The 26,961-nt window shown below is 47.8% G+C and overlaps 1 protein-coding gene across 2 annotated transcripts in view; it reads right to left on the minus strand.

Annotated features, from left to right (window-relative positions):
• The window catches only part of AGPAT3 (1-acylglycerol-3-phosphate O-acyltransferase 3), a 271,235-nt gene that overhangs the window by 84,928 nt on the left and 159,346 nt on the right, over nucleotides 1-26,961 (minus strand). For both annotated transcript variants that reach the window (XM_086935879.1, XM_086935880.1), the window contains 2 exons: nucleotides 22,386-22,613; nucleotides 12,203-12,372 (listed from right to left, as the gene is read on the minus strand). In XM_086935879.1, coding sequence (XP_086792005.1) covers nucleotides 12,203-12,372; nucleotides 22,386-22,563 — 348 coding nt within the window. In that variant the 5' untranslated portion in view covers nucleotides 22,564-22,613. The remainder of the gene's footprint in view (nucleotides 1-12,202; nucleotides 12,373-22,385; nucleotides 22,614-26,961) is intronic.

Below are 26,961 nucleotides of genomic sequence, written 5' to 3' on the forward strand. Positions count from 1 at the left end.
GAGATCACCTGAAGGAGAAGAATATTGTTGCCCTCTTAGGACTTCTGTAGCGAAGTCTGGAATGAGCCTTCCGTGTGTGGTACAGCAGTCACCCCAAAAAAAGCACTGCCCAACTTTGGCTGTAGGCATAAAGGAAGTGTAGCGCTAGTTTAGGGGTGTTGTGAAAACCTAAGCTCACAAGGTTTGGGAGGGAAGAGGATTCCAGAATTTAGGCATCTCAGGGTGGAACTGCCAACTCACGAGAGGCGATTGTAATTTGAACCGGGTCTCTTACAGTGAACCAATGCAGAACATACTCCTTAAACCCAGAATGCACAGGTCAGAAACACAATTACCGATCTTCTCCATATCTGTAGGTTGTGACAATTTCTGCTTTCCGTAAGGATCTGTATGGGAGATTTGTTTCAACCAAGCATTAGAACACAGCATCTAAAAGATGAGATCCAAAGATGAAGCACTCTTTGAATGGTCAGTAACTTTGCAACTTCAAGACATCAGAGCCCATAAAACATCAACTGGTTCCATACTTGGCCAGCACAGTGGACAGGTTTAAAGTAAACTAACCAGTTCTTGGGATTGGTTTCAAAGGAGACAGATTGTCCTGCTCACCAACATCACAATACACCTAATAAACGTACAACTTGTATAGAGGAATTGTGTACTTGCGGACTGCTGGAATCTACTTATATTTAGCAGCGATAGATATTATAGGTACAGGAGGAACAACACAGGCAAAAAAAACCCACAAAACTACTAGTTGACACAGTATATATCAACAGGAGGGGAGGGGCTCAATGTGCCTCCACATGAGTCCATAGAGTGCTTCGTTCCAGCAGATCCACGCTTCCGTGGTGTACTCCGCTCTGCCACCACTTGTGTAGCCAGCATCCAAGAAAGCAATTTGCTACTGTACATAAATCTCACAGCCTAAAAAAAGAAACTATATCATCACAACATCTGTAGGATGATTACAAAAGTTGGTGCGGTTGTGAACCTTGGGCCAAAGGTTGTGTGCCTTAGGACTACTCTCTCAGAAACGCCAGTCTCGCCAGAACCTTACCCAAGAATGCAAGCGCGACATAGGGCAGAGAGCCACCGGGCTCCAAGGATCCTGTATGCTAAGCTCAGCCAAGACAAAAGCTATTTTAAATTAGGAGGGCAGGCCTCCCGACCAAGAGGTGACACTGACAAAGAACCAGAAATTGTTGAGATGGAACAACTGGCCAAGCATTAATCAGGCCTGCACTGCTGGGCACAAGGGATGACACGAGGCTGATGATGGTGCAGTGCTCAGGGCAAAAGTCACCTTGAGGAAGCAGGCTTGAAAGCTACCAAGAAATGCAAGTTATTGCAGAGACATGTACAGATGCCAGAGAGGCTTCGTCTTTGCATGGGCAGAACCATTAACTACTGGTGCCTTGTAGGTCCATTACTACTGTGCTTTAATTGGGTAACTGAACAGGGTAGGGGTAGGGGCGAGAGACGGTGCAGCAAACAAAAGCACATTCCAATTCTTCAGTCAGTGATTTGAACAGTAATAGCACTAGATTTACAAGCAGGCACAGTGGGACAGCGAGGCTGTGATGAGACCTCCCAACACCTCTATAGTATGTATACCCTCGCCAGACCTGTGCTGAGGGTTGGTCAGGGGAAGTGTTGGGAGCCCTTGGTGGCAGGTCTGCTGAGGAGGTTACTTCACATTCCCAATAATGAGAAAACTCCTTGCACCACTGCTGCTAGCTACCATTTGTTAGTACAAAAACAGCCACTCGGGAATTTAAGATGAATAACAATGAAACTATATGATCACAAAACAGTAAAGAGACCACATTCTGTGGCACGTTTCAGCTGTGAGTTCTAGACTTCTGAAAGTAAGTGAGAGAGGAGGTGTGGGACTAAAATAAAAACTCCCTTCTGTTGATTCCAAGAGTAGCAGGGCTTTAGGTCTCAATCAGATGAAGGTATGTCCAAAAACATGCATTTCTCAAGATCCCACGCAGCAAGAGCCATGTAAATCACATGTGGTTGGGCAATCCTCTGGTGGTAGAATTCAGACATACACGAAACAGCAGAACTATCCAGTCGACCTCAGTCATGTAGGTCTTCAAAGAAGGACGCAGAGGCCAACAGCCCTGCCAAAGCAGTCATTAGTATCCAGACCAGTGTGGACAACAAACTTCATCTCAGTCGGTCTCTTATGTACTGTCTGAGCCAGAGAATCCCTGAGGTTACCCCGAAGGGCAGCAAGATCTCGCGGGCCATGTCCCACAGCACATACATGTAGCTGCTCAGTAAACAAATTGCATTTGTGTACACAAGAGCTAAGCTTGAGGATGAAAACAACCTTTTACAAAAAGTGTCAATCCTTTTGTATTCCTTACCTAGAGGAGGAGTAGTAGGGAAGGAATTGATCTTACCAGCTGGGGTCCGTACAATTAGACCCTAGTGTAGGTGCTTAGTTAGAAAGTCTGTATCACAGGGTGCTGGTCTATTTTGCTGAGCTATAGGCCAGCTGACAGGACAAGAACAATATTTCAACCAAATAATCACTCAAGGTTTGTGTGAGGGAATCAGCAAATGATCGCAAGGGCTCTAAAGACGTTCGCCCTGGTTGGAGGATTTCCGTCAAAGTTGTAATCACAAATGGAAGGCAGCTGCAGATCAAGCATCTCTTCTGCCCTCCAGTGCACTTCCTTGTATCAGTGGCACTTGCAGCGAGTCGAGCTCTGTTTCAGAGGAGGGGTCTAACCAGCTGGTGTTTTGTAAATTAGTATTAGAACATGGGAAAATGGGGAGCTCCATTGCAGATAATGAAGTGCTCCCTGCTTCTATGCGCCGGTATAGTCCAATATTTTACAAAGGCCTCTTGGAGCTCGAGGGGATTTAAATCCCCCGAGCTTCGAGAAGCCTTTGTTTTATTTGTTAGAACATTCTGCCCTCTAGTGGCAGAATGTTCTAATAGCCTTATAGCCCTTCGTAGCCACTCCTGCTATTAAAGTCCCGCTCCCTTGTTAAAGTCCCACGCCTTTGGCACAGGCCTTTAACGCGTGAGCGGGCCGTTAATGGCCAGTATAGCCCGCTACGGCGGGCTATAAAGCTATAGTAAGATGTTTTATCAGTCTAGTGAGGGGGACGTTAACCAACACCCTCATCATCACAAGTGTCACGAGGGACCCAAACTCTTATTGGGTAAAAGAAAGAACCAAAAAGAGAATGGAGCTTGTGTTGCTAGCTGCATTGCAGCAGCGGCACTGGGTTAGCGTTATGCTGCAGGAGTTATGCTTTCATACTCTTGTAGTCTGACATAGGAAAGACTTCGGCAGACGTTTGTTCAGGATCAAGCATGAGCTTAGGCACAGATCATCCATTGGCACTGGTGACTTTTATACCACTGTGGAGCTGCAGTGGCCATTGTGGACTTTAGGGCTGGCGTAGTAGTAGTACACACGGGCACGGTGAGGAGTCTTAAGGGGACAGACAAGTCAGAGGAGGGCATGCCAACTGTAATCTGACTGAGTACCCTGTTGCCACCAAAGATTTGCAGCATGATTTGCAGCATGGCCTCCTTGAAGTCTGCTTTCGGCTGCAAGGTCAGCGACAGCTGGACAACTTTGGACACGATGAGACCAACTGAAGAATCTGTTCTGAAACAGAGGACTTCAAATTAATTCTGCTTTGACTTTCTAGGTTTTAGTTTGGACTTCACAAAGAGCTCTCGCTTTATACTGATGAATAACCCTGTAACAACGATCGGGCGAGTGTACGTTGGTGGATGAAGAAGGGTGGGAGTGGGAGTGTGAGCCATACCTTCACATTCTTAATCATTTTAATGTTTCTCTCGTCGTCTCGGAGGACAGGCCGACGCACCGCTATTCTGAGATTCTCCTCTGTTATAACATCCTTTACCAATAGTCTCACTGGCGTGTTTGTAGTTTCTGGAGCGTGGCGCTCCCTTTGAGTGTTTGAATAGTTTAGACTTTGACGTGCGTAAAGACTTCATCGGATGGGATTATACCCACGGAAGGCCTCTGGACCATGACTTGGAGAGGGAGCAAGACCTGCGCTGCGACCGCGACGGCTTCATGTGTTTGGGCTTTTAGAGCTTTGCCTCCCACTCCCAGATCACCTTCGGATACCTGAAGTCGCACTAGAAGCTTGCCTTACAGTCGTGACCGGAGCCCCGGCACCAAAGGCACCTAATACTGGTCCATGACTGACATCTGTGGATACAGGATTCCTTAGCAGACTGTCTGCAAAACTTGGAATTGTAAAAATGACACACGCTGGGAACATAACTTTTGAGCCACACTGCAAGGCATGAAAAGAAAGGTACTGATCGCAGAATTCTGAGGTGGCGCTTATATGAGGCTTTGTTGCAACACATCCATGTCATTTCGGAGGCATACAAGGCCCCCTGCCAGTATGTGACAGAACTGCTGTTGAAACTCTGCAGATCCAGCCTGGCCACATGCCCTTTCCGAAGCACTGGCACAAACAAGCTCAACGGAGCTATGGAATTTAACACTACAAAACCTTCAGTTTCAAATTGTACTGAATAAAAGTAAAAATTAAATGACTTGCATCTGACCTAAGAGCATTTGCTAAAAGGAGATCATGCCCACTTGGCCCTTCGTTACGATAGAGAAGGGCCACACAAATATATTATAGAACCATTTTCCTTCTATTACAAAACGAAACACCTGCAGCTTTGGATGGGCTAATTTTCGTCATTAGATCCATCCTCTCATGGGCAGTTAAACCACAGTCGAAAACATGTACACTATGCGGTCTATTCCAGATATCTATAACCCACCTGCTATACATATTCCCTATACTCCTGGAAAACCGCAGAAGACTGCTTCGGCACCTGTGGACGAAGGGGGGCATTCCTTGAGGACAGACAAGCAACTAAAAAAAAAGTACAAAAACGAAGGAGAGAAACCTTGAATTTCAGCCGCTCCAAAGACTACCTTCAAATAAAAATACAACATTGCTGCTTAAAATACTGGTTTCTATCCAAGTAGACAGGACAGTAACAGTAAGCTTTTACATGGCAAAATTTTATCCGAAGATACATTTTTCAAGTTATTAGTTGTTTATCGAATTACATTTTAACTTATTAACGGTACCACCAGGGAAGGAACCTGTTTGGAGAGCTATGGTTTATCTACAGAAGTGTCAACATTTCTATTAAAAATGGTGGCACTGACCATTATTTTAAGTCTATTTGGCACTACCGCACTTGGATAGGCTTGATTGTCTAAAAAGTATTTAGATTGATTGCTGTGCCTTTCTCCTTCAAGCATACAGACAATCGAGACACTGCTCTATTCATTCCAAAATGATTGTTGCATTTCCCTTTCCAAGTTGATATTTGATTTGTGTGCCATATCAACATGCACCCAGTGAACCTGGCCCAGTCACTTAAACATACTCAACACAACACTGCATGTATGCCACTTCTGATTTTACTTTATCTTCTGACGGATGAAACAAATGGAGTCACAGTGGAGCTGTGAATAACTCTTCAAAGCTGCTTAGTTTCCAGGAAAGCTCCAATTTCAGTTCTGCACACCCTTCAAATCTAATCCTGCCAACGCACTGCAATGATATGACCATTCCTTCAGTTTGTCTTTTCTGTTCTCATGACCACGCACTCCTATGGTGCATAAGCATGGTTTAACGCTCGTGTTAAGGGTGCAATTTAGAAAGTGCTGATGGAATGAGGATTTCAGAGATATTAAGTAGTGATGGGTTTCTGCCATTCGGTGTTTGGAGTAAGGATTCGAATATGCTACTTACCAGTATGCATCTGTTCTTGGCATGTAGGGCTGCTGACATTCATATCGTGTGCATAGATCGCCGCCTAGTGTTGGGTCCGGATTATCGCACATTGTTGTCCTGGAAGAGTCTTCGAAGTATCACGAGATAGGTGGCTCCTCCCCTGGACTACAGTGCGCATGGGCATCGACTCCATCCCCAGATTGTTTTTTAGCCATTGTGGCAAAGATGGAGTGAAACTATGTGAATGATGACCATGCTAGAAGTATGTGTGAAAAAACTGCAGCCACTACAGGCGCCGGGGAGGAGGGCGGGCAATATGAAGGTCAGCAGCCCTACATGCCAAGAACAGATGCATACTGGTAAGTAGCATATTCGGTTCGAGGCATGTGGGCTGCTGAATTCATATCTTGTGCATAGAATACATAGCAGTCCCTCCATTAACGGCGGCCGCCTGTGCCAGCTGCAGCAGTTTGGAAAAGTGTTTTTAGAACAGCCTGCCCTACAGCTGCCTGCTGTTTGGAGCGCACATCAACACAGTAGTGTTTTGTAAATGTGTGTTTGGTAGACCATATGGCTGCTCTACATATGTCTTCTAAAGGAATATTTCCAAGGAAAGCCATGGAGGCCCCTCAGCTTCCGGGTGGAGTGGGCAGTCGGTGGAATGGTGAGAGTGCACTTGGCTTTCTGATAGCAGATCTGAATACATTTAACGATCCACCTGGCTATACCAACCTTGGAAATGGGGTTGCCTTTGTGTTGTGGCGAAAAGGCAACAAATAGTTGTTTAGTCTTCCGAAAATCTTTGGTCCTATCAATGTAGTACATTAAGACCCTTTTGACGTCAAGTGTGTGGAGCATTCTCTCCGCAACGGACTCCGGATTTTGGAAGAACACAGGTAGTTCTATAGTCTGGTTGATATGGAACTGAGAAACCACCTTAGGAAGGAACTTGGGGTTAGTGCGAAGCACCACCCTGTTGGAATGAATTTGAATAAATGGCTCTTGGTTAGTTAGTGCCTGGAGTTCACTAACTCGTCGTAGCGATGTAATCGCTATAAGGAAAGCCACTTTCCATGTTAAGAACTGAATCTCACATGAGTGCAGTGGTTCGAAAGGGGGACCCATCAGCCTGGTGAGGACCACATTTAGGTTCCACTCGGGAGCTGGTGGGGTCCGCGGTGGAATGACTCGTTTGAGTCCTTCCAGAAAAGCTTTAATGGCCGGCAGTCTGAAAAGTGAGAGGTGCTGTCTGTTTTGGAGATAAGCAGCCATTGCGGATAGATGTATCCGAATGGAAGCATAGGCCAGATTACATTTGTACAGATGTAAGAGATAACAAATGATGTTCTGAATAGATGCATCCAGCGGGTCAATGTTGTGGTCTGCACAATAAATGACAAACCGCTTCCATTTCGCCGCATAGCATGCTCTGGTGGTGGGCTTCCTTGCCTCCCTGATTATGTCCATACAGTCAGGAGGTAAGTTGAGGTAGCCAAACTCTAAAGACCTCAGGAGCCAGATCGCCAGGTTGAGCTGTTGCGGATCTGGATGCTGAATGTCGCCATGGCTCTGCGTCAAAAGCCTGGGTGTGAGGCGCAGCCTTTGATGCGGTACCACGGACAGTTCCAGAAACGTGGTGTACCATGGTTGGCGAGCCCACGTTGGAGCAATCAGGATGAGAGTCATCGAGTGCTGCCTGAGCTTGCGTGCCACCAGCGGTATTAGAGGTGCTGGGGGAAAAGCATACGCAAATTTGCCTGATCAGTTCATCCATATCGCATTGCCCTGCGACTGTGGGTGTGGGTGTGGGAACCTGGCGGCAAAGCTTGGGCATTTGGCGTTTTCCTTTGTGGCGAACAGGTCTTTCTCTGGATGACCCCACCTCAGGAAGTACGGGTGGAGTACTGATGGATGTATCTCCCACTCGTGCATTTGGTGGCTGTACCTGCTGAGCAGGTCCGCCATCGGATTGTCCTTGCCCGGGAGGTGTTCCGCCATGAGGAAGATGTTCCTCTGAATGGCCCACTTCCACGTGCTCTGAGCCAGATGAGACAGCTGCGGAGTGTGTACCTCCCTGCTTTTGGATGTAGTACATGGCCGTCATGTTGTCCGTCCGGATCAACACGACCTTGTTGCACAGATGTACCTTGAATGCTTTCATTGCCATGAAGATAGCCATCAGTTCTAGAACGTTGATGTGCATCTTCCTTTGCTGTGGTGTCCATAGTCCCTGCACTATGTAGTGGAGTACATGAGCTCCCCATCCCTGGAGAGATGCGTCCGTCTTCAGTATAATCTGTGGCACAGGCTCCTGGAACGGTCGGCCCTTGCAAAGGTTTTGTGGATTCCATCAATGCAGAGAGTTTTATGCACGACCGGTTACCAACACTAGGTCTATCAACTGTCCTTGAGCCTGAGTCCACTGATGTATTAAGCACTCCTGAAGCGGACGTATGTGTAGTCTCGTGTGCGGGACTATGGAGATGCAGGAGGCCATCATGCCTATCAACTGCATGAACACTCGAGCTGAAAGTGAGTGTTGAGGTCCGAATTTTTGTATCAGCGATTGAATGCTGCTGACCCGCACTGAATTTGGCTGTGCTGTAGCTGCCAGAGTGTTTATGGTCGCACCCAGATACTGCCGTATGTGGGCGGGTTGCAGGTGGGACTTTGGGTAATTCAGTGAGAATCCCAGATCGTGAAGAAGGTGAATGGTGTGGGACATGTGGGCGGCACACTGCTGGGCTGACTTTGCCTGGATTAGCCAGTCGTCCAGATAAGGGTAGACATGAATGTGTTGTCTCCATAGGTGCGCCGCCACCGTCGCCAGGCACTTTGTAAACACCATGGGTGCCGTGGTGAGTCCGAAAGGTAGAACCTTGAACTGGTAATGCTTGACTTGGATGGTGAACCGGAGGTATTTTTTGTGTGACTGGTGCAGCGGAATATGAAAGTACGCATCCTTCAGATCTAACGTTGCTAGAAAATCCCCCTGACTGAGCAACGGTAGGACTTGTTGCAGCGTTAGAATGTGAAAGTGCTCCGACAGAATGCACTGATTGAGGGGTCTGAGGTCCAGTATGGGTCTGAGGGACCCGTCCTTCTTTGGTATCAAGAAGTACAGTGAGTAAACTCCTGTGCCTCTTTCGTCCACAGGCACGAGCTCAATTGCCCCTGTTTGCAGCAGGCCGAGTACCTCCTGCTGCAATAAGTGCAAATGGTCGGCGGACATAGGACGGTGTCTTGGGGGTATGTTGGGTGGAGTGGATGTTAACTCCAGACAATAACCGTACTGGATAAGCTGTGTGACCCAACTGTCTGTGGTGATGGACTTCCAGACTGGCAGGAACTGTTGAAGTCTCCCCCCGACAGGTGTTGCGTGGTCGGGGGGCAGTGACAAGGCGTCACTGTTTGGTAGTGGCAGAGGATCTGGAGTTGATGCTTCCACGTCCTCTGCCTTTGGCGCTGTTTCCACGATATCCACCCCGACTTTGCTTTGTGTAAGTGTACTGCGTGCCCCCTTTATAGTACTGTGGTGTTTTGGAGAGCTGGCCTCTGGAAACACCTCTATTGCTTGAGCGACGAAAAGAACCACCCCGGAACTGCTGGGACTGCAGGGCCCCCATAGACTTCGCAGTGTCAGTGTCTTTTTTGATTTTTTCCAAGGTGGTGTCCACCTCTGGGTTAAATAGATGATCAGGGTTTACTGTCTGATTGAGAATGGTGGTCTGTATTTTTGGCTTGAACCCGGAGATTCTGAGCCAGGCATGTCGTCTCAGCATAACACTAGTGTTAACTGCTCTGGCCGCAGTGTCTGCTGCGTCCAGTGCGCATTTGATAGAAGCATTAGATATGAGCTTCCCTTCTTGGATGAGCATCTCAGCTGCCTCTTTATATTGATCTAGGAGGTGCTGTAACAGGGTCTCAAGTGTGTCGTAGTGTGCCCTGTCATACCTGGCTAGAAGAGCCTAAGTGTTTGAAATGCGCCAAATATTGGCCGCTTGAGCTGCCACCCTTTTCACTGATGTCTCAAACACCTTAGATTCTTTATCTGGAGGAGGAGCATCACCAGTCGTTTGTGAATTAGCCCTCTTCCGGGGGTTGGAAACAAAAGAGTCCAACGGCAACTGTCCCTTGATGTAAGTAGGGTCACTAGGTGCCGGTTTATATTTTTTCTCAATCCTGGGGTTTATCACCCTGGTTCTTGTAGGCTCCTTAAAGATTTCCCCAGCATGCTTTAAGACACCATTCAGCATAGGCAGAGTCTTGACAGTCCTCTCTGAGAGGAAAAAGGTGTCAAAAAGAAAGTCTACTTCAATGGGGTCAGCATGGAGCTGGACGTCATGATTCTTAGCTGCCCTTTCAATGAGGGCATTAAATGCAGCCGAATCCTCAGTGGGTGATGTCTTCACCGCATACATTTGAGTGTCTGGGGTAGAGTTAGGGTCACCTGGGTCAGCAGCAGCTGCCCAGGGTTCATTGTTATCATCTGTATCAGTGTAGACAGGATAGCTGTATTCATCATCACCTTCCCCAATGTCCACATCCGAATAAGTGGGTGAGACATCCTGGCCATGCGGAGACACCTGTTCCACAAGAACGGGCGTCGAAGTTGAGTCCTTCTTCTTCAGTGGGATTTTATAGGACTCCATTGGCTGTTCCGGGGCGATTTTCCGCATATAAATGGAAAGTCTGCCTGTTTCGGCATCGATAAAGTGTTCCAGTTGCTCTTCCAACGAGGATTGTCGATGCTTTATGGCCGAGACCGCCGTTGTGGCCTTCGGCACCGAAGACGCCTTCTTTAGCACGTCGGTGGTTATCTTAGGGGCGAAAGCCTTCGGCGCCACTTTCGGCGGCAGCGTGAAGTGGATGGGCGTCGACGTTTTCTGGGGTTTGTCGGCAGGCTTTGAAGGTGGAGGATCTTTAGGCCCGACACCCAAGGCCTTGTCCCTGATGCGTTTCAGGGAGTCTGCCACCTGCTTCGTGAAGGAGGCAGGAGGCAGAATGTTGCGTCGACTCGACGGATTCCTCTGAGGCACCCCCAGACGTGGACTCGTGGGCTTGTCCGCTCTTGGCCTTGTCCTGTCGACGCGGAGGTTCGAGAACCTTGGGATCACCGAGTCCTTTTTCGGTGTCGATTGTCTTCGGCGCCGATTTGTTCGGGTCGACTGCCTTGACTTTTGCCTTGGGCGCGGTAGACTTCGTCTCAACGCCCTTGAGCTGTTTCTTCGGGTCGATAATGGCCTTCTGCTTTGTCGGTGCCGACAGATCCGAGGACTTGGAGCCGACCAAAGCAATATGCACTTTTGGTTTCGATGTAGACACCAGTGCTTTCACTTGCGTCGAGACCGGAGCGTTCACTTTCGGTTTCGATTTTGCAGGTTGCGGCTCGATAGTAATGTCCGAAGCAGAGCCCGAAGGCGGGGCCGTAGAACTTATTGGAAGATCTTGGGTAAGGCCTGATGGCGATCCCTCGACCTGAGCCTTAGGAAGCGTTTCGGCCCCAATGACAGTTTGAGTTAGCTCCTCGCTCGAGCTATCTTCCATGGCCCCAAAGGCCCTGTCGTCGTCTCCTACCTAGTCGACGACTTCTTCCGCTTCGAGTATTTCAACATCCTCGTCGTAGTTGGAGTCGACCTCCGACGCGGGATTAGACGGGTTATCACGAACTTCCCGGTCAGCTCCTTCATCATCCCCGGCATCGAATATGTCCACAGGCGCCGGTGCAGTCTGCTGGGCCTCCTGGCGCGCAGCACGTCGATGCTTAAGCGTCTTCTTGGATCGAAAACGGGAACAAGTCATACAGCTGGCTTCATCATGATCCGGCGACAGACACTTGTTGCACACCGGATGGACGTCGATGTGGGGATACTTTGAGTTGCACACGGGACATCTCTTGAACGGGCTCCGTTCCATGATAGTTCGTCGATAAGGCCTGTGGCGTCGACCGGGCCTTCATCGTCGAGAAGCACGCGCTCTTTTGGAAATCCGGATCCGAAGGGAGCTGGAGGTAATCGGGCACCGAAAGCTAGACTATACCGACGAAAAACTAAAGGCTTTTTGGCCTTAAGAAACTTTTATATCGATTCCGACAGAGTGAACCAATATACATCCGAACCCAATGGCGGAAAAAAACAATCTGGGGATGGAGTCGATGCCCATGCGCACTGTAGTCCAGGGGAGGAGCCACCTATCTTGTGATACTTCGAAGACTCTTCCGGGACAACAATGTGCGATCATCCGGACCCAACACTAGGCGGCGATCTATGCACAAGATATGAATTCAGCAGCCCACATGCCTCGAACATTTATTTTACACTACAATCAGTTTTAGGGACACTGGTTATAGCATCAAGATGTCCAACAATGCGAGACACTGGGGAAAAAAGCAGCACATTGGGAATGGGACTGCACTCACCCCTAGCACACCGTAGCGTTCACACATGGTCCAGCCACACAAGAAGTCGATCTCGAAGTTGTGGTTGAGAATGATAATGGCGTGTTCCTTCCCAAAATGATCCACAGTTTCTTGGTCCGTGAAGAGTGTGCACTCTGTGCCTGACCACCATTCCAGCAGCATCACCAGCTCTGGGGGCAGACAGGAGAAAACATCAGGAAGTAACAGACACAAGAGAGGAGGTGGGTAAGCAAAAGGGAGAACAATAGAACAAAAAAGTACAAAGCAATCTTTTCAAATTAATATATAAAACAAATAAAAGAAAGGGAAGTGTAAAAAGATACCGGAAAGAAGAAAAGAGTACTTGTTCAACGTCAAGCCTTACTCCATCCATTAAAACATTGAAAGACACAACCAATAGCAAGACTTGGGTTCGAAGTTAGCCATATGGAACTTTTCTAGGAGTGTGTTGGACTTGGCCCTTCTGGCAGGTTCACCCCTAAACTTTTTGCTTTGTGTGGTGACCCAATGGTAGTGATTTTTGGTCTCTGCGCACTTTTTCCCTGTGTCCCAGGGCAAAGTGTGTGCGTGTAGTGAGGCTGGCCTACCCTCCCATAGGAATGCATGGGGAATGTCTGTGTCCCTGGTAGTTCCTGATGCGTGAGGTGTGCAGGCTCGAGTTTGGTATGCACGGACTCGTGAGATTGAATGCTGCGCAATTATGTGTGCGGCGTGAATGTGTCTAGTGTAGAAGTGCCACTTCTAGACATGAGTGTGCGTGTGCAGTGAGTGTGCTGGCACATGATTGGCTGGAGCTGGCTGGTGAGCCTGGCTCCAGGAGTCTGGATGGGTCTGCCCCGGTGGTGAGTGGAGAGATTAGCATGCTGATGTGAGGGAGGGGTGCACCTGGGACCTGAATAAGGCTGGGCTTTCCCCACACAATGCTGGCTCCGCCCCCTGTGGTGCGACTCATGACCCTAACCTCCCTAGTGAATAGGAAGGGTGGCTGAGCACATCAAGAGTGCTCCAAAACCAGCTGTGACTGGTTTCTCTCCCACCCTGCACCCAAGAAAGGTTTTCACTGTATAAAAAGGGGCTGTGTCCCCTTACAAGTTGTTCTCTTCTTGGATCCTTTTGCTGAGGGGGGCTGCTGCTGCTGGGCGCCAGGAGGACCGCCACTGGGAATTGCCTCCCTGCCTAGGAGGACCCTGTGAGCTGGCTCTGGGCCCAGCCTTGCCCCCCCCCCCCTTCCTGAGGACTTTGCCCTAGCGCTTAGGAGAGCTGGATTGTGGTACTGGGGAGCGCTTGAGGTCTGGGGCAGTGCTGCCCTTTCTGAGCAGCATCCCGTAGCTGTTTTCGCCCCTCACGAGGGATTCCCCGGCGTGGGGATCCCCCTTGTTGCTTATATTTAAGGCAGGTGCCCCCCCTGCCTTTTACCCCACCAGTTGGTCAAAGTTTGGGGGCGCGGGAGCCCACCCCGCTTATTTGCCGACTTTTGTGGTGCATACCCCGCTGTAAGGGTTAATTCACGGGAGCCCACCCCGTATTGCCGGAAAAGAATCACCGCCGCAGCCCAGGAGTTCCGGAAACGTTGCCGGGCCACTGCCTAGAGTGACCCGGAAGTGCCCCAGCCTGCCCCGGAAGTCCCGCCCTCGCAGCAGCGCGAGACCAGAAAGAGGTGCTGCTACAAGCACAGAAGCGGCGCCGGCACCCGGTGTGCGACCGAGAAGGATGTCTGGCCAGCCGGGGTGGGGAGAGAGCGTTTCCCCTACCGCCCCGGGAGCAGATGAGAGGCCCCGCGTCCCGAGTCGGCTACAGGCAGGCCCCCGGCATCGACCAGGGGAGGCACCAGACCGCCGGTGAGTGGGGCTAACCTGGGGAGTCAGTGTGGAGAGCAGGGCCGCTGCCTGCATTCCCGAGCAGCCCCGGAAGGCATCGACCGGAGGAGGCACCAGACCGCCGGTGAGTGGGGCTAACCTGGGGAGTCAGTGTGGAGAGCAGGGCCGCTGCCTGCATTCCCGAGCAGCCCCGGAAGGCAGCGTGCCGCTCCCCCTTTAACCCCAGCAGCTTTGGGGGAGAGTATTGTTAGAGGGGGCGTCGGGGCATATTGCCGGTGCCCGCCCCCTCCTGCTAAGTGCTCCTCCTGATTTGGGGCCATTGTTCTGAGTCCCCCGAGCGGGACTCCACTGTTAAGGGCATTTTGTTTATTTAGAGCCCGAGAGGCTCTACCTACATTGAGGGGGCATTGTTGGGTGGTAGAGCAGCCCCGGCAGACAGCGGGCCGCTCCCCCCATTGTGGCCACATTTGCTCGAGCCCAGAGAGGCTCAGGGGGCCATTCAGTTTGTTTAGAGCCACGAGGCTCTAGGGGGGCACGAGTGCTTTGGCCAGAGCCTGCAAGGCTCCACTGTGTTGGCCACATCTTGTCTCCACAGCTGCCCAGCACTTAGTGGGCAGCTGCTACGTTTAGGCCCCTGACATTTGGGACAAGTCACAGGTTGTGGTTTATGTAATTTCTGCGAATTGTTCTGTGCTGCACCTCTGAAGGTGTTTTGATGCGTCATGTGCCTTGTTGCTACACCGCTGAATGTATATTTATGCATCATGTGTTTTCTTCCCTACACCTCCGAATGCTGTGATGCATCATGTGTAATGTGTTCTTGCCTATACCCCTAAATGTATAGTGATACTTAGGTGGTTCTTTCTAGTACAGGTGTGCTAGTGAAGTCCTGGTTCCCTGCGTGATATTCTCCTAAGGTGGTTAGGGTTGCGTAGGTGGTACTTACCGGTTACCAGTAGTTACTGGTTGTGTGCTCTATTTTGATATTTTGTGCTACATTTGCTATTTGATGCTACAAGTGTTCTATGTGCCAATTACTATTCCTACAAGTGCTAATTCTACCAAGTACTAAGTCTAAAAGTGCATATTCTTGACAGTGGTCCAGGTGGCCCCGTGTTGTACATATCCCCTGTAAATTCTGCCTGTGCCTGTTGGCACATTGTAAAGTGTGTGTTTTTATCTAATGTGTTTTGGTATAATACAAAGGCTATTTTTATATATAACCTTGTGTGGAGTTTTCTTTGTGATGGGATTTGGGTGTTGTTGCTGGGTGCGCGCGCAAACGCTTAACTTACATCGACTCCGAGTTAAGCCTTACTGCTCGTGTCACGTTACCAAGGGGGTGAGCAGGGGTTATCTTGGCATGTAACTCCCTTGCCCTGACTTAGAGTGGTGGTCTCTGACTGACTTTGGCCCAAGCCCTTGGCCAGCCAGAGATCCCATTTCTAACAGGGTGCATATAGAAAAGTGCTCAGATCTGACAAAATGTAACACCTAGCATAGAATTTACGGAGTCATGATAAAAATTCTCTTCAGTAACCTGAGAGTAATGCAGAGTACCACACATCTTCTGAAGGTAGACGCACACTGATCCAGTTACACAGATATAAGTAATGCAGTTGATAGAGAGAGCACCTTTATTGCAAGTGGAGGTCTTGAAAAGACCTCCCACTTCCCCTCCAGACCTCATCCTCTACTGGAATTCAGAAGAGATCTCCAGACCTGGCTGTTCAAGGGACTCTCCCTGAAGCAGCGCTGTCAGCGCCTGGATACCCTCACAGGTGATTAGAGGCGCTATACAAATCCAGATTGATTGATGTAGACTGGGGCATGCAAGTGCATGACCGAGTACCATGCCTCTGCATTGGGAGTACTCTAGTCCAGTAATAGGCAATGATCCCGGGACCAGCACCAGAGCAATAACACTCAAGGAAGTTACTGTCAACAGCACTGTACGTCTACCCCGAAAGGATCCATGGAGTTGGTTTATCTTTGCTCTTTAGAATATGTGAAAACCTATGTGATATATCGTTCCAGTGAATAGGGGCAGGAGAAGTAGCAAATACAGAAAGTCTGGGAAGACGTTAGCCAGGATATAACATATACAAAGTTAAGTTTAATAATATCTTCAATTTGTACTCAAGGATTAAAATACATCTTTCATTATGTCAAATTATTCTCTTGACATCGATATATGCTTATATTTTTTTTAAAGAGCTAGAGTATATTTTACCAATAACTCTGTAAAGATGCACTGTAAGTCTGGGTACAACATGGACAACTGGAATCAGAATCGCTAACCAAGCTGTACCGGGCTGATGAGCCCACAACAAGGGCGAAACTGGTCCCAGGATGCTTGTGTTCCAGTTCAGGAAGAACCTGGCTCGGCAGTTCGGGCTGGACAATTCCCATGAGGCACAGGGTCAGACTGATTTTGAAAGGGCTCGGTTCAAACTGGGGTGGCATGATGAGCAAGAGAATGATGGGTTGAGTGCTACCCCGAGCGATGCCAGTGGTTAGACTGATTGCATGCAGCCTCCCATCACCTTTTGTGTTTCATGTACCTCTTCAACAGAGTCTTTTATTTGCATTGGGACAACCAGGTAGCGCAAGCTGGGGATGTGGGACCTGAGAAAATGTGAACTGTGATTGGACTGACCTTCCTCTTCCTAATAGGCTGCTCTCCCTGCTCTTCAGATGGTGCTGAGTCACTCAGTAGCGAGTCTGGTTTCAAAGCAGGGCTCAGAGTGGACTTCGGTTCCACTGCATATGTCTCAGTATTTCTGTGCCGAAATACTATCTCTTGACATCATGGCTGGACATGCTGGTGTCCGCGTGTCTCCGGAGACGAGATGGGCTTTTGAGACTATCATTACTGTGGAACAGTGGTCGGTGACAACTGTTGATTCTTTGTGGTGGCAGGGGACTGGAAGCATGGGTTCTCACAAGACCAACATTTGCTCTGGTACAAAGGCTTCGCTCGAGGTCTAATCCCAAAGGGAAGATCCTCTGAAATTGTGGATTGTGAAATCCTAGGTGTAGTCCGGGTCCCAGGAGTGGGATTCACTACGGGTCCTAAAGACAGATCTTCTCTGAACTCAGAGCTATCTGAAGAAAGGCCTTGTGGGTGCCACTTCACTTGGCCTCACAGGATACTAGAATGGCCTTTTTAGTCACCCGAGGTTGCTGCCTGGATGCAGACTGCAGCTGATGGGTCAGCAGACCTCGAACATTCATTCTGTATTGCATCCACCGGCACTCACTTCTAAAGGGAATGGTATTTTTGTTATTAAATGCCTGGCAGGTGGAACGGTTTGATTCTTTGTGGCCTTTTAGTAGATGAAGGTGGCACACGTTACGTTGATATGACCACAAATTTACCAGGAGGTATTAGACAAAAGTGGAGGGGTGGGTTCTGCATATGCCACTCATACCACTAGGCCTTAAAATCATCTGGTTTAGTTCTGAAGACGTTGGTGACTGCGCGGTGCCCTTGTGTCTGTCTTCTGGGAAGCAATTTTGTTGCCTGGTTGCAAAATCTTTGCTTCAATATCATAATAGTACTGGAGTCCAGAAAGGTATGTCCAAAACAAATAGCGGAAAGAAATCGATGGTGGAATCTATGTCACTCATTGTTAGTTTTAGGGAGTGATCATGTGTCACCTCCAAATCGAAACCTCTGCTTGATACAAAAAACATACTACCTCCACTCACAACAATGCATGGCAATTGTATGCCAAGCATGTGATCTACAGAACCAAATAGTGGAAACTCAATTAACACCATCACTGCTGCAGCAACTCCCCTCCTGTGCTCAGAACCTTGGATTACCATTGTTCATGACAAGCTCAGCTCGTCATAAGCACACGACCAGTGTACTGCATGACGAGCTGAGCTCGTCATGAGCATCGAAGGGGTTATATAAATTGCTGTTTGAGTGTATTTTTCAGATTTAAATTCCACACACTTAATGGAAGACAGAATGGGGCACAAAATAAGTATTTAATCAAAAGAAGGGGGAGACTGAACCATGTAGTTCTCCATACCAGAATCTCAGGGATAGTGTTCTAGGAGACCCTCATCCACACGTTCACAGTTTGAGGCGTATATAATCTCCACTTGGTGTGGTTTGGTAGGTAGCATCATCATTTGGTCTGCCACTTGATTGTCCTATTCTCCAAGTGACATCATAACCTCCATCAGTAGGGAGACTGTCTAGATGTTGAACAGTGGTTAGGGAGTTAAAATTACCTTCTATAGATGGATAGGGATGAGACTAAAAACAAAACTGGTATTCAGTGGATGAGTCACTGATCCACGACACCTGGTGAATGGGTTGACATGTTTCGGCCTGGAACAGTCCTTACGGGTCTAAGGCCTTCGTATGGAACAGTTATGTGGAAGCATTACACTTTTGGGCTATCTAGAGTTATGTACATGGGTGGACTCACTCACCTGTCTTCGTCAAAGAGCACACTTTGCTGGTAAGAGAATGTAGTTCCGTTTATTTTTTATTTAGGCTGTGTGTTCTATCAGAAGCAGTTAACTGAAAGAACAACTAAATAGTTTGGGAATATTTTAGTCTTTTTAGCCACAAATGTGACCCTGCCCCCACTGTACTCTAGATGTGAAATCCCATAATTTCTTTTAATGCACTTCGGCCCCTGAGCCAGACTGAATATGGATATATGAACCTGTAGTGTTCACGTGTGTCAGACGCGGTGTTGGTTCTTAGCTGCAGATCTGCATGGCTTCATGGTTGGTGAAGTCCTAAGTTCATGAGCGCTGGCGACATAACAGATGCATACCCCCAACAGTGACGTTTTCTCAGTAAGATTTGCCTTTTATGGCAATATTCAGTAATGGTCTAGCATGAAACCCTGCCAAGCGTTGCTGACATTTGTCTGCGATAGACCTTTGTTCCAAGTGCCTCTGGTGCTTGAAAATTCTTATGAAACTGTTGTGTGAGAGCTGGGATCAGACGCAAAATACGATCGCTGCGGAACGAGAGGCTGAGCTCATTTTTGACATTTGTCAGGGTCACCACAGAGTAAAGTCATCAAAAGCAGAGGCAGCATAAAAAGGTCCTATTAATCTTCCCCTAGAGAACATTAAGAAAGAAGCAGGCCTTCCAAGGAGTATAATTCTTTTTCATCAGAGTCCATTGCTGCCCTATAGAAGTTTCAGTACGCATTTGAAATTTCAGAGCTTGCGGCAGACTAGGTCAGCCACATCTCTGAAGTACCAGCTCTCTGCGGGGCCCTCTCTGGTTACGATTTAGAGGACACCTTTGGCATGGACCAGCCTCAATGCTACACTGTTGGCTTTGGAACTAGCTCCATAAGGTACAAACTATTGTTCTTTTGGACTTTCAGGTGAAAAAGATGATGTAGGCTACGGAGTCAGGCTCCATGCCTGCTGCAGCACCAGTGGTATTGGGCCCAAGAGTTAAGTATCAAATAATGAATGTGATTTTGCAGACAGCTATAAATAAATCTGAGTATTTAGAGGGAGGAACAGTCTCAAAATGAGAAAGGTTATCGCAAAAAAGTTGTTTAAGAGGTTAGAGCATCTGTTCAGCTAAAACTGTGCTTTGAGGTTCGGACAGCCTTACTCGACAACGATAATGACTAGGACAAATTAGCCTGAAGGCCTCTTGCAGGATTAGGAAACTGCAATTTTCTTTGGCGCCTGTATTGTAAGGAATTTGAGGGATGCCTGGACGGAGGATAAAAAAGATAGCTGTAACAATAGAGCTGCCTGCTGCCATTGTAGCAGTGCTGAGTCTGCTATAATCCACAAAACCAATGAAGGCCTTTCTCTGGCCCCACAACGAGGAGTAATAAAACTACTATTGCAGTAATCCCAGGGATCTGGCCAAGTCCACACCTAGTTTCATATCTGGTAGTACCCAGTCTATAAGACATCCAAATAACACACAAAAGTCAAAGGGCATATAGAGAATAGGATTCTGGATCTCTGGATGGAAAGATGTACATCTCAGGCAGTCTTGACGTTTAAGGACCTCAGCTACTGTTATTTGACAATAGTATAAAATAGCAAAATCCACCAAAAAAAAGCTATCACAGCGACCAAAGTTGTCTCTCTCTCAAGACTACCTTGACCTCTTCTTTGTCAGGTATGAGATCTGTGTAGCAAGAGATGTCGGAACACATTTGCCGATCATGGCCAATGCATTCACTGACTTAATGGATGTAGCACCCAAAATGGACAACCTCCCCAAAATGGTTCATCCTCCCTTCATGCGACAGTGGAGAAGTACACAGGCATATCGGATTACGGGATTTTCTTCTAAATTGCTTGCATGACCTCATAGTTTACCTATAAGGCACGCAGGGAGTGATCAAGCATATTTTTTGCACGCAATTCTTGGCATCATAGTCAGTACAGATTTTTTTGCTTTTTTAAACCGATTTTATTGATTTTTCATTTAACGGGCACAATGGCTAGGCATGCTTAGGGATGAAATCAAAGCAGTACAAAAGCGGGTGGTGCTGGACGGAGCATCTGAACCAATCAAACACTCACACCCAGTCAACAGGACAGGGTTTAATCCATCACCGTTCTTTAGCCCACTCTGCCACCCCAGTTCAGACATGGCCATATGCAAATCAGTCTGACCCTGTGCCTCATGGGAACAGTCCAACCCGAACTGCCAAGCCATGCCTTCCCTGGACCGGAAACAAGCTTCCTAGGACCGGTTTCTGGCATTCCAGACGTCTTCAGCCCGGCTTGCTTGAATCCAGTGGCAAGGTGAGCAAGGGACTCACGTCTGAGCATACCCTGCCAACTTATGGCGAACAAAGCAGTACAAAAGAGGGTGGTGAAGGACGGAGCATCTGAACCAATCAAACACTCACACCCAGTCAACAGATCTGGGTTTAATCCATCACAGTTCTTTAGCCCATTCTGCCGCCCCAGTTCAGACATGGCCATATGCAAATCAGTCTGACCCTGTGCCTCATGGGAACAGTCCAACCAGAACTGCCAAGCCATGCCTTCCCTGGACCGGAAACAAGCTTCCGAGGACCGGTTTCTGGCATTACAGCAGTCTTCAGCCAGGCCATAGCTCCCTGCATCTATTCTTCCTCATCTCATGGACATCTTTGAGTTGCTGTTGATCTATGACCATGCCTTCCTCTGTATCCAGACACTGGATATGACGAGTAGAACTGGTAACAGGAACTAAAGGGCCCTCACTCCTGCGACAACCTTAGCAGATAAGTTTGGGAAGCTATAAAGGCACCTTACTGGTGAGAGGGCAGTATGGATGAAAGGACGTCTTTCCTTCCCTCAAGCCATGGAGGCCTTAACATGAGCTACTAAAAGAAATGTAGTCATGGACGGTCCTGACTGCAATGTTACAGCGGTTGATAGAGCCTCACTGGTGTCTTCATCATTCACTGTGTCTTCGTCGCCGGTCTATTTGTTGTCAGTTATTTCAGCATCAATGTACTAGTCATCGGAATCACGGATGGAGCTGTAGTTCAGGGTCTGCAGAGCGCCGTTGTCGATGGCGCAGTTAGCAATGAAGAGGAGTAGCAAAGGAGTGCGGGAAGGAGCAGGGCAGCAGTTGTCACTAGGGGATGCGTAGAAGAAGGTATGCCCAAAGGGTGTCTCTATCAGTCTTCTCGTCAGACATTGAGGGCCCTTAAGTGTAGGTTCCTTAGAGCTGGATGTCAAAACCTCCGCTGAAGTCCCCGTTCTCAGGACCTTATCTTCATCATAACTAGGTTTCTGCTCTTTCATCAAAAGATCAAAGTGGGAAGACTATACAAGGAAATGATCACCACTGGAAACCTTCTACTGAAGCCACCTTAAAAGTTGTACCTTCACGATTTTTCAAGGATTTTCAGAGGAACTTCCTGCACACATTACAACCTTTGGCCGTCCCACAGCAGCTGCAGGTTCCGACAGGAGCTTTCCTAAGAGAATTTTCTATGTTAACACTTTCACCTACACAAAAGTCTAAAGGCTGCCAACACCAAGATAAGACGCAAGTAGAGATGGAAAATTTCCAGAAAAGTGATCGGAATATCAAATTCTGAACAGAAGATAGAGCAGAGCTTTGAAGAACTCGCTCCCACATCACATGCAGTAGCAATCTAAAGTAAGATATCAAGAGGAAGTGTGGTGTGGAGGGCTTCCTTCATACTGGCTGATGTTCTGGTTACTTCCGGAGGCTGAATATCTTCTTCGATGGAAGTATTTTCGGCCGTGTTTGGAGAATACTAGTGAAGTAGTCCCAGCTCAATGATGAGGAATTATTCAAGCATGTGAATCTGTGAAAGAGCCAATGATAAAGGCCGCCTATTTCACCCCAGGCAAACAAAGTGTGTACTTACGGCTCCAAAGAGAGTAGGCGAGGCGGCAGTTCAGGCGCCGGTACAGATGCCGATTTATTGGCCAGATGAGTAGAGTGCATAGCTGGATGAAGTTTATGATCAGCCCGCTCACCACGAAGACGAAGCCGATGAGCAGGTGGGCAACGGACTGAGTCTTTATGTAGGCAAGAAGGCCCATAGTGAGGCCCTCAGAGCCGCTTGCAGGGCCCGTCACTCAGAATCACTGTCCTGGAGATGGAACAGAAAAGAGAAGTCAGTCAAGAAGAATGGTTGCCAGAAGGTATCCACAACTGAACTCATTGCATGCCCAGACTATCTACAGCAGTATACAACACCTTTCAGTACCAGAAATCAACAGATTGAGGCCAAACCCCTCTTAGTAGTAATATAAAAACTGTGACAAGACGGTCATTAGCAGCAATATGCATAACGTGGCCCTGGCTGTCCTAGGCAGCAGTGTATGGTACTGGGCCCAAACCGCCCTTAGCAGCAATATACATAGCGTGGCCATGGCTATCCTAGGTATCAGTGTATGGAATTGTGCCCAAACCGCCCTTAGCAGCAGTATACAGACAGTGCCCAGTCTGACCAAACAGCAATACACAGGAAAGGTGCCAGACTGAGCTCATTTCTGTAAATTGCCTCCCGGGGCAGTTACCTAAAGACTTGGCCCACACGGTTGGTAAAAATGTGCCCAGAATATCCTTAGCAGCAACATACATCATCTGTGCAGAGGTAACTGGTGGTTTTGAACAGTGTGCGTCACTGCATGCCAGAAGAGACATGCCCATACAGTGTGTCAGATTCAGAATCTCTCAGGGTGTGAAATGGAAGGGGGGTCTGAAGACCTTGTGTAGGACCTCTCCTGCTCATTTCCTCGGAGTCATTGTAATGGGGCATCAAGTCGAGGGCATGCATCAGGGTGCCTTAAAAGCTCGAGGCTCGCTTCAGCGGTTTGAAGCGGAGGGCCTACAACAGCGTTTCTGAAGGGCTCTGAATGTATCATGGGTCCTTGAGCAAGCGCTTGCATCAAAATCAAGGCTCTGGGTACTACAGAAGCATTTGTTGCAAATAAGTTATGTTTAGTATTCATAAGTCCAGTTTTTAAAAGCTTGCGGCATTAGGTCAGTTTTCCTTTATTTTGCAAAGCGGATAAAAAGGTCCAAGAACTCCAAGCAGCTTCCTACCCCATCTGGCTTGTCTGAATGTGGGACCAACAAAAGGTTTGTTTGTAGCGGCCTACTGGCAAAAGATTTGGGGTGAGAACTGATTTTCCTAAATAATAAATCTAAAGCACTTTCGAAAATAATATGGAGGTCTTTAAAAATGGATCTTTTGCAAATAGTTACGCTATGCAGAGTGCTCATTTGCAAAGATTATAAATAGATTTGGCAGCTATATTTAACGTATTGAAGTCTTACTTTCTCAGCCGACCCTACATAAATGGAGGCTTAAAAAACATACATTGGATAGATTTAACTTCAGACCTTCAGGGCGGGTTCACCCACACCCTCCCCAGTGCAGGTGTTGGACATTGGGGGACCCTGCAGAGGGATCCAATGGATCCTCTGACACAAGCATCTGAGGATTACAGTTTTATTTTTTTAAACAGTGCTGGGGTAATATGCAATCACTTCTGTGTCAGACTCAACCCCTCTTCCCACCCATCTGTGACGTCAGTGAGCTGCATCGGAGCCAGAGGAAGGAGCAGGTAAGAGCTCTCTCCTGCTCCAGTGGGGCAAAAAAGCCCAAAACAGCCTCCCCAGGGTTCAAAGAGGCCTTGTTTGACAGGGGAGAGTCTCCCCTTTCAAACAAGGTGTTCCTGAAATGGTTTCCAGGCTGTGGATCGTGATCACCACAGCCAGGAAACCCACTAGGCCACCAGGTATTCTGTAAGGGTCGCGGCCAGCAATTTTAATTTTTTAAAGACATTTTTTCCCCTGGAGAGGCAATTGTGTCCCTCAGGGGAATATAACACTCCCTCTAATTTTTTTATTTAAAAAACTGTTAAATGGTCAGGTGGGTTAACCCTTTTGCACACAGGGAGACTGCTTGTGGGGCCCAAATATTTTTTGGGGAGCCACAAATTCTCTATCGCCCCCCCCCCCCCTCAAAAGTACAGCGGGAAGGGGGAGAGAGGTTCAACCCCATTTGTGAGCCATATCTCTCGCTCTCTCTATATATAAATATATATTGTTTCGCATAAGCCATGACAAAAGTATGGTGTGGTATTGGGTATATAGTAATGTGAAGTAATACTTAGTCTTTTTGTATTTTTAGAGTATTTGGAGAACTTGCAGATTCAAAGAAAGAGAAGTTGTTTATTTATTGTCACACACACACACACACACACACACACACACACACACACACACACACACACAAATTTAAAATAATAGTGTTACCTTCCACGTAGGACAGTGTTTTAGAAGGAAGGTTTTAGCAGGTCCGCAGAGATGGCGACTAGGTGGATGACTGCGGTCCAGGTCTTAACTCGTGTTATGGAGGACAGCTCTGAGGCAGGATCAGAGACCAAGGCAGAAGATACTGAGACAGCATCGAGAGAGAACAAAGTGGAGCAGAATTGGAAGTCCTTTTTCAGTCGGCAGAGTTCCATCAGGCGACTCATCTTCCAGCGATCCGGCAGAGGGCGGGCGGGGGGTGGGCCCATGATGATGGCACTCATGCTGTCCCTTAGCAAGTACACTGAAGTGAAGCGACCATAGCAGGGTAGACCAACCCAGAGAGTGGACATGTGTGGCAGCAAGCACAGACGAGTGCTCTTGGCAGTCCCATAATTTATTTCATCCCCAAACCCTGCCTGTCACTGGTGACACTGTATATAAGGTCAATGGAGCCACTTTTTTCCCCAATCGATTACGTCCATCTCTTTCTGGATGTTGACTTCTTTGAGAAAACTGTGCAGCAAACAAATCTGTGTGCCAAACAATTTCTGAGGGAGCATGGAGGCACTCTAGGGACTCATTCTAGGGCATACCAGTGGACTTCAACTTCACTTGGAGTTGAAGATGTTTTTGGGCCTTACACTCAAAATGGGGTTGGTGCATAAACCAAGCTTGCAGTCCTACTACTCCAGTTGGGTAACACCCATCTTTGAACCGTAGACGAGGATAGATCAGTGTTTTTCAATTTCAATGACTATTCTACTGCATTGCCCATGGACGATCTAGGCAATGACAGATTGTTCAAAGTTCGGCCTATCATGGAACATGTGTGCCAGGCTTTCAGAAATGTATACTCCTTGAAGGAATATAGCCATTGATAAGTCCTTGATCCTGTTAAAAGAGCGGCTGCTGTTCGGGCAGTACATTGTCAGAAAAAGAGCTCACTATGGCATCAAGTTGAACACACATACAACAACATAGAAATAGACAGTGAACAGATCACAAGGTGGTGTTTGATTTTATATCAAACATAATCGGAGGTCCTGTCTGTTCATATATAGTATCTCCTGGCAGACCATAACATGTTTTGAAAGCAACTTAGGAAGGGGATGTTGACAATTTGACCTGTAGTTAGTGTTCGTGTCTCATCAGAACAATAGTTGTCTGACTAAAGTTCCCTAAAAATCTGTGGAATCTTGGGACCTTCAATAAGGCATTCTGTAAGCAATACATGCAAGAATACTTCAAGACAGAGTCTACATTGTAAATCAGGCCGCTTGGTTAGTCTGACAGTTCTGATGGGGTAAACAAATTATTCACGAGAAGTACACCTTTGTATTCTAAGGAGAAAGTGGTCACACCAGGATTGCTATTCATGATAGGGATTGGGAATTGCAATTATTTCACACGAACAAGGAATAGTCAGAGTGTGGGTCATAAGCTCACATTAGGGCCCTGCCCTCTGCACACCTCACCTATCGCTATTTATTAGATGTTTCAGCAAGATCCTCAGATTGGCTCTGCCTTTAGTCGACAATTGCACTGGCAGAGCCGAGATTATGATCAAGATTGGCCATCTAAACAAAATAAAAGGCATAACAACGTTTTCTTAGGTGAACCTGTGGAAGGATCATTAATGGCAGAGCGATTTCAGACGGGGCAAGCCTGACCTAGGCATCCTCCCGGACAGAGTACAAGGCCCAGGGCTTGACCATCTTCTTGTATGGTGATCAGAGTGGTCTTCAGCTGCTGTGTGCTTAGGTATTAACTAGGAGGGCTTCTCCCCAGAACATTTGGCCAACACAGGACGGCCAGGGAACATGTGGCCCTGGGCTCTCCTTTAGGAACTTCTGGGGTGAGCGTGGCAGAGCGATCTGCTGGCATCAGGTTCAGGCAGGTCAAGTTGGGCCCAATCCAACTTAAAGCATTCGAGAATGAACCCACACTCATCCAGCATGAGTAAGTAACTGAATCGCAGTGCCTTTCCGTGCTGATCCCCCTGCTTCAGTGCCTAATTCGCAAAACAATAAGTGCTGGGGCCTTCAAGTGGCCACTGCAGCCCGCATTGCACAGTACTATAGCCAGCGCTGCCCATGACAGTACCAAAACAACTATTAACCATCACACTCCAAAAGTGTGACTATTCAGACTATTCCAGGCCCTCACGCTAT

This window comes from Lissotriton vulgaris, chromosome 8 (assembly GCF_964263255.1).
Source record: "Lissotriton vulgaris chromosome 8, aLisVul1.2, whole genome shotgun sequence".
Lineage (NCBI taxonomy): Eukaryota > Metazoa > Chordata > Amphibia > Caudata > Salamandridae > Lissotriton > Lissotriton vulgaris.